This window comes from Salminus brasiliensis, chromosome 18 (assembly GCF_030463535.1).
Source record: "Salminus brasiliensis chromosome 18, fSalBra1.hap2, whole genome shotgun sequence".
NCBI lineage: Eukaryota > Metazoa > Chordata > Actinopteri > Characiformes > Bryconidae > Salminus > Salminus brasiliensis.
This window is the reverse complement of record NC_132895.1, coordinates 3,771,419-3,778,918: the sequence shown is the minus strand read 5'-3', so window position 1 is coordinate 3,778,918 and position 7,500 is coordinate 3,771,419. Positions and strand designations below refer to the sequence as shown.

The 7,500-nt window shown below is 49.2% G+C and overlaps 1 protein-coding gene across 1 annotated transcript in view; it reads right to left on the bottom strand.

Moving 5' to 3' along the window:
* ctif (CBP80/20-dependent translation initiation factor) overlaps positions 1 to 7,500 on the bottom strand; it is a 126,734-nt gene that overhangs the window by 40,055 nt on the left and 79,179 nt on the right. Inside the window, exon 9 of the mRNA XM_072662393.1 lies at positions 351 to 864. Coding sequence (XP_072518494.1) covers positions 351 to 864 — 514 coding nt within the window. The remainder of the gene's footprint in view (positions 1 to 350; positions 865 to 7,500) is intronic.

Here is a 7,500-nt window from a genome sequence, read left to right as displayed (position 1 = left end):
TTGTCCATATATATGCCCCTAGCCATGCAGTCGGTCTTTCTTACACACATTAGTGAAAGAATGGATGGTTATAAAGAGCTCACTGAAGACTGACCACGTAAAGCTACAGAGCGGGGTCAGGGCCGAGTGCTGAGCTCAGACTTTTCTCATAGTGCAGAAAAGCCTCCAACTGACTCAATAACTGCAGAGCTCCAGACCTGCTGCTGCTGGTAGAGCTGCAGAGCAAAGGGGGACCGGCTCCATATTAATACAGCCTATGGGTTTAGCTCCTGTAGGTGTAACGTGTATGTGTCCCAATACTTTTGTCCATTCAGTGTATGCATGTATACACCAAGGCTAAACTCGCTTACTTTCTCTTTCAGCCTCCTCCTCAGCCTCTCCTTGGAGGACTGCAGCAGGCTGACTTTGCCTGCCTCTGTCCTGCCCTCCTTTCTGCTGTTCTCTCCTGCAGGTCCGTCCTTCGCTCTCTCCGTCCTGAGCTCCTGCTCGTCTCCTCTCCCGCACTCCATCTCTTTGGTGTTGCGTGGGCCCGGGCCGGAGTTGGCCTGCTGTTTATGGTGCTGGTGCCAGCGGCGGTTCTGGCTGTAGCCGTGGTGCGACCCGCGGCCCTGCTGGTAGCCCCGCCCACCGTGTTTGGCATTGCTTCCTTCTGATAGGTGGTCGGGGCCAAGCTGCTGTGTCTGATTGGTTGTATGCTGTTGATGCGGCGGCGGCTGCTGCTGCTGCTGCTGTAGTTGTTGATGCTGCTGGGAGTGCAGTGGTGGTAGTGGCTGCAGCGGCGGCGGCTGCTGCTGCTGCTGAAGTTGCTGTGGATTGTGGGGCTTCCCTCCTCCACCTCCACCACCAGGGGGGCGCTGCTGTCTCCTGGAAACAGTCAACAGAATAGACAGGAGTTAATGTGTCGGGCAGGATCAGTGTGTGACAGTCATCACTTAGACACTTAGATTAGGATAATCGAGGCTTTGGTAAGCCCTTGGTTACTGTTGCTAGGTAAGACAAGCTTTCCAGGCCGATCAATAGCTCTCCAGTATGCCATGTCTGCCATACCATTGCAATCTAGATACGGTCATGTGAAAGAAAGAGGACAACCCATGAAAACCTTCAGTTTTTAAACCTATTTAAACATCTGGACGTCTGATAGATCTTCATGTGGTCAGTACTGAGAGATGGAGGTCATCTAACTAAAACGCTTTTAATCGTTATTAATAAATATTAGAACATCAGCTGCAGATGATCAGAACATGGTTGGAGAAGATTATTCTGGAGGAGTCTGGAGTCTTATTTAAACCTCAGACGTTTAGTCTGGTCTGATCTTGATTGATGGTTGAAGTGAGGGCTGAAGATCACCACCATCATGGCCAGATCCAAAGATCTGGGCCTCTCTGAGGCCTTCAGAAAGAAGGTTGAGGTGGAGATGCAGAGGAGTCTGGGAAGGGGTTTGAGAAGATCTCAGACGTTCCACTAAATCATTCACAAATGGAGCAGCTGACCAGCATGGCCAGGTCAGAACGTCCTAGCAAGTTCAGCCCACAAGATGAGTGAAGAAGCCTCAGACAATCCTAAAATATCACCATGGCAGCAGGTAGATCTCTCCACAGCTGATGTCCAAGTACAGCCTCTACCACCAGAAAGAGACCAAGCAAGGAAGAAACCCTGAAAAAACGACCATGCCTGACCGTACCTGTGTTTTTTCCTTGAGCTTTTATTTTCTGGCAGAGTTTGGACTTTTGGTCTGAGAGTGATATCAGAGGTGAAGTTGGGCCCAAACCCCATGGTAACAGTAGCTGTGTTGGACTGTTGGTGACCAAGTGAGCTGTGCAGGACATTATGAGCATAAGCGGGAACCACTTTAGTATGAGCGATTAGCCGTGATTTAGCTTTCATCTACATGCTAAAACCCCTCAAAGGCACTTCCCACGAAACCCACAAAGCAGCTCTAGAACAGATGGAATATTTCTACACCTTTGGCTCTAGAGTCAGAATACCCGTGGCTTCCCGGTCAGACCCTGAGACAGCGCGCCTTTTAGTGTGTTTTTCCCGAAGCTGAGGAGGTCAAGGGAGCGCTCCTGTGCTTTGCAGCTTTGCTGCCCACTCGTCTCCTGGGTTTAAAGCCAGCTGGAGAGGCCGTGGCCAAGTCTGTGCCATTAAAGAGCTCCCACTCAGCCGCGGCTGACCTACATTCATCGCGGCGGCACTACGGCGGCGCGAGGGGCCTGCAGGCTGCTGCTCCAGCCCACTGTACTGATGGGCTATTTTTACCAAGCCAAGCATTCTCTGCTGCAACATCAGCTGGATCCAGCCAGCCGTCCAGACTGCCTCTACAGATTACTCTTAATGTTCAGAGAGTGCCACTGTATTCCCATCACATTGCCATCAACCCCCAGAGTCTGGGGGAGCACAACTGCCCGTGCTTTCTCCGGGTGGCTAGATGGCGCACTCTCCCCTCGTCACTCTTCAGCGATGTTGGGCAGCACAGCTTAGACATTCTTACATTTTTACGACTAGCTACTAAAACAACAGCCAGGCTATCACAGCGTTGGACTGTGTGTGTGTACCTGTGTCACTGGACAGTGCAGTCCAGTACCTGCTGTATTAGCTCCCTGTATAGCAACTGAGCTGGGCAGCTTGCTAGCTAACACTAGCCACTATTCCCAGACCATTTTTAGGGCTATTTTCGCTGTCTTTTTTGTACGGACAAGCTATACGACCTCCTAAATCGAGACATGACTGGCTTTGAGAGTACAGCCGGCGAGCCCAGTAGTCCAGTAGCTGTACAGCTAAAGCATCCACTCAGCGTTTTGGCTAAGCTACTGTATATTTCCGTATCAGTGCGCCTCAAAAAAAAAAAGCCTTCAGACTTAATTTCCCACATTTTTTGTTACATATGTTTGCTGGGGATAATTCCTCTGTATATTATGACAGTATTTCTATATTATGACAGCAAAACTATATACTTAAAAACACATAGTACAGTTTCACACAGCTATTAATTGACATTAACCTGCATTAAAATTAAAAAATACTTTTATATTCAATTAAAAAGTCATTATTATGGACATACATGTTTTTTGTACATAGACCTTGACTGAGCTCTCGCTAAACACTCCACTCTGAGCTCCTCCCCTGACCGAGCTCTCGCTAAACACCCCACTCTGAGCTCCTCCCCTGACTGAGCTCTCGCTAAACACCCCACTCTGAGCTCCTCCCCTGACCGAGCTCCTCCCCTGACTGAGCTCTCGCTAAACACCCCACTCTGAGCTCCTCCCCTGACCGAGCTCTCGCTAAACACCCCACTCTGAGCTCCTCCCCTGACCGAGCTCTCGCTAAACACCCCACTCTGAGCTCCTCCCCTGACTGAGCGAATGCCAAAACTAGCAACGGTCAGATTCGGCCGCTCTGAAAGGAGGCCGAACCACGCCTCACATTTCACAGTACTCCTCCGCAGGCTCGGTGCAGTTACACATTCTCGCCAGAGAGGTCTCTAAATCCCCGAATCCCGCAAACTTACAGACTACGGCTTTAAATAAAGTAAGCCAACAAAACCAAGACCATTGCTGGACACTTCTCCACCATACCTGGAAAAGGTACTTCTACTTCTAATCATTAAAGGTCACTAAAGGTCACTAAAGGTCACGGCTAACCGCAGGGACGAGCTCACGGACACAACAGCCATATACATTCAATTCAGTCCATTTAAACAGGGACAATCAGCTGCAGATACACCCGAGCCCGTTAAGTCCATGGCTCACGGGGTTCATGGCCGGATGCCCCGGCTAACTGGGACTCTGTCGTGCCGTCTGAAGGAGCGCAGCACACACACTGTGACTAACACACAGCCAGCACTTCAAAGGCCGCTCTTAAGGGAAATGAGAGAGCCACGGCGTCCAATAACACTCTTAACCTCCGCCGTTCAGGCAGTGCAGGTATTCCCTGCTCGTAAAGACACACACACACACACACACACACACACACACGAGCGTGAGTGTGTGTGCAGTGCCTGAATGACAGGCTGAAAATAAGACGTCCAGTCTGACCGTGACATTTCCCTCCTTTACGACGGTTAACCCGTGATGACCTGACGACAGCCCAGAACATCTTCTACACAGATGCTCCGCTTCCCTCTTTCCCTTCTAACCACTTACAGCTACACTGTCTGTCCAAATGTTTGTGGACACTCCTTCTAATGAATGCATTCAACTACTTTAAGTTGCATCCATTGCTGATCAATAGAATAGGACCCTCTGCAGGAGCAGATAGTAAACCATGCTGCCTAATGCTGCCAGGCGTGGGCTAGTAGAGGTGTATAAAGCCCCCCGGCATTGAGCTGTGGAGCAGTGGAAGGACTGTGTTCTCTGGAGTGATGGATGGTGGTGGTGCTCCATTCAGTACTTTTGGGATGAGTTAGGGAGATGGGGGTGATGAACATCCTGACCTCACGAATTTCAGATCTTGTCGCTGAATGCAATCAAATCCTCACAGCAATGCTCCTCCTCCAAAATCTAGCAGAAAGCCTCTTCTCTGGACAGTAGAGACAGTTACTCCAACAAAAGCTGGATCAGGTCCTGTTAATATTCTTGATTTTAGAAGAACAAATGAATGAACAGGTGTCCCAATACTTTTGTCTAATAGTGTTCAGTACACTTGAGCATAACAATGGACTTATGGGGTGTTATGAGTCATTTACACCTTATATGAGTCCGTATTGATTATTAATAATTAGTTCAGATGTAAAGATCAGTGGCAGACAGGGGTTTATTTAGTGTTGTGTTTAAACTCCGACCACTAGAGGGCAGCACTGTGCTCAGATCCCATTGGAAAACATCTACTGCTCTTTTCCTCTGATTTTCTGCAGATGATGGTGTGTTTTTAAACTATGACAGTTTAATTTACTGAATCATAACTCCCTGTAGTGTCATACATACACTAAAAGGACAAAAGTATTGGGACACCTACACGTTTCCACTTACAGGAGCTTTTCTATGACCTCCCATTCTAAACCCATAGGCTGTATTAATATGGAGCCGGTCCCCCTTTGCTCTGCAGCTCTACCAGCAGCAGCAGGTCTGGAGCTCTGCAGTTATTGAGTCAGTTGGAGGCTTTTCTGCACTATGAGAAAAGTCTGAGCTCAGCACTCAGCCCTGACCCCGCTCTGTAGCTTTACGTGGTCGGACACTCGGTGGCTGAGCTGCTCTCTGTGAGCTGTTCCTCCTAAACTCTTCCACTGTTCAATAATAACACCCCTCACAGCTGATGGAGGAAGATCTAGGAGGGAAGGTCTAAATTTCTCCAGCTGACTTGTTGTTGTTGGTGCAGCGGTGTCTCCTATTACATACAGAACCACGCTGGAGCTCAGTGAGCTCTTCAGAACCTCCCGTTCTTTCACTGATGTGTGGAAGAAAGGCAGACTGCAGGGCTAGGGGCTTGATTTTATACACCTGTGGTGGCTGCAATGGGACTGAAAGAAATAAGAGGTGTCCCAATACTTTTTTGTTTTCGTTGCTATTTGGTATTTTTATTACTGAGTGTCTGTAAAGCTGCTTTGCGACTACGCTAGGTTTTAAACACCTGGACGACCACTGCTGACTTCCTGAGGTGGTTACAAAACTCCTAGGTAAGACTGTAAGCGTGCAGTACCTTCAGTTCCAAGAGGCTTTAAGAAACGGGAAGCAAGGACAGAGGTCGGAGGAATCAAATGAGGTGGAGGTAAGAAAGAAAAAGAAATCATTATTGGGTCTGTATGCTTTTGAGCGCTTCTAGTGAGACTTCATTGAACCCTGACATCGTGATTCACTGGCCCGAGCCCCAAGGCCAAGACGACAAAGAAACAAATCTCTGCAAATTCTGACCACCTCCTTCAAACTTGCAATCACACAAAGCAGTTTTCCATCAGTTATGGGAAGATAACCACACACACACACACACACACACACACACACACACACACACACACACACTCTTACTTACATACACACGTGTAAAAACGTCCTTGAGCTTGTCCAAAAATGTTTTCCCTCAAGTGAAGAAACATCTTCTATTCAACTGGATTCTCTCACACTCTCACCACGGAGCCACAGAGTGTTATTAATCAACACATAATCCCCAGGTGAGAATGGCATCTTGGTCATTGCCACTCCGGACCGGACTGGAAGGTCTCTCCAGAACCTGACTGCATAACCAGAGTCTAAAATCCTAGACTAGGGGGGGGGGGGGGGGGTCACAAGTTCGAATCCCAAGCCATGTCGCTTTGCCATCAGCAGGGTAGATGGCGCAGTGTCCCCTCAGCGATGTTGGCCGGGTCAGGCGTCTGCTGGCCAGTCTGCTGGTCAGTGCTTTCCTCAGAGCGCGTCGGCTGCCTGGCGGTGCCTCACTGGTGGCAGTTGGAAAAGAGGCGGAGGCTGGCGTCGCAGGTATCTGAGGAGACGTGTGTTTAGTCCTTGCCCTCCTAGTGGTGAGAGCATTGCTTGTGCTAGGGGGCGCTACAAACAGGTGGGATCACTTGGAGGAGAAAAAAAAAAACACCTGAAAATTTGCACTCCCCACCTGTAGGGGGAGCCTAATTCTGCTTTAAAATCCATGTCAGATTTGAAGGACTCCTGGTCAACAATGGCTGTGACATCACTAGAGCTCACTAGAGAACGTCCAAACGTCTCGCTGACCGATCTTTCTTAAGATCTCACATTTCTGATGGACACCCTGTTTCTATTTGTTTTTGATGCATGGGGCAGTGGTGTCTCAGCGGTTAGGGTTGTGGGTTCAAAACCCGGGCTCTGCTCCAAATGTTCCTCAATGCTCTTAGAGGTTCCTTCAAGAACTTTTGGGATTCCTTGGTAAAAAAAATCTGGGTCCTCAAAGCACTTCCATTTAGGATAAGACACCTCCACTTTGAAGCTCCAGAAGAAAGAAACATCAAAAAGAAGATCTCCTTAATGTCACTGTAGACGTCAGACGGAGAGACGACGTACCTTCAGCAGTGGATGGTGGTAAAGGCTTTGATCCCATTCAATATTTTACATACATTTAAAGCATCCACCTTTCTCCTAAAACCAAAGCCACACCCACCGGTTGTGGACATACTCACAGTGCGTCCCTTAGCAGTGGTTTCATCTGTCCAGCCTTGATCTGGTCCCGTTCCAAACCCTTATTATCCCTGCCCTCCACCCCCTCACCCTCACCAGGGCCTTAATCCAGCACCTCGAAGTAGCGTCTCATCCGCCCCATTCATAAGACCTAATGAGCCATACCAGCTTCAGCCTTTGGTTAATAAAGCCTTCAGGTTAGTGAAGCGCAAAGGGGGTGGGGGGTGGGGGGTTTGGGGTAGGGAGGAGGGGACTGTAGAGAGCTGGAGAAGGACCCGGTTACCCGTTTCAGACACTGACCTGGACACTTGCCGTTTCCCCTCGGCGGGCAGCAGCACGGTCAGCTGGTCCTGCAGCGGCTCGGTGGGTCTACAAGCATGAGAGTGAGGATGTGTGTGAATGGGGGGGGGATGATTGACTGAAA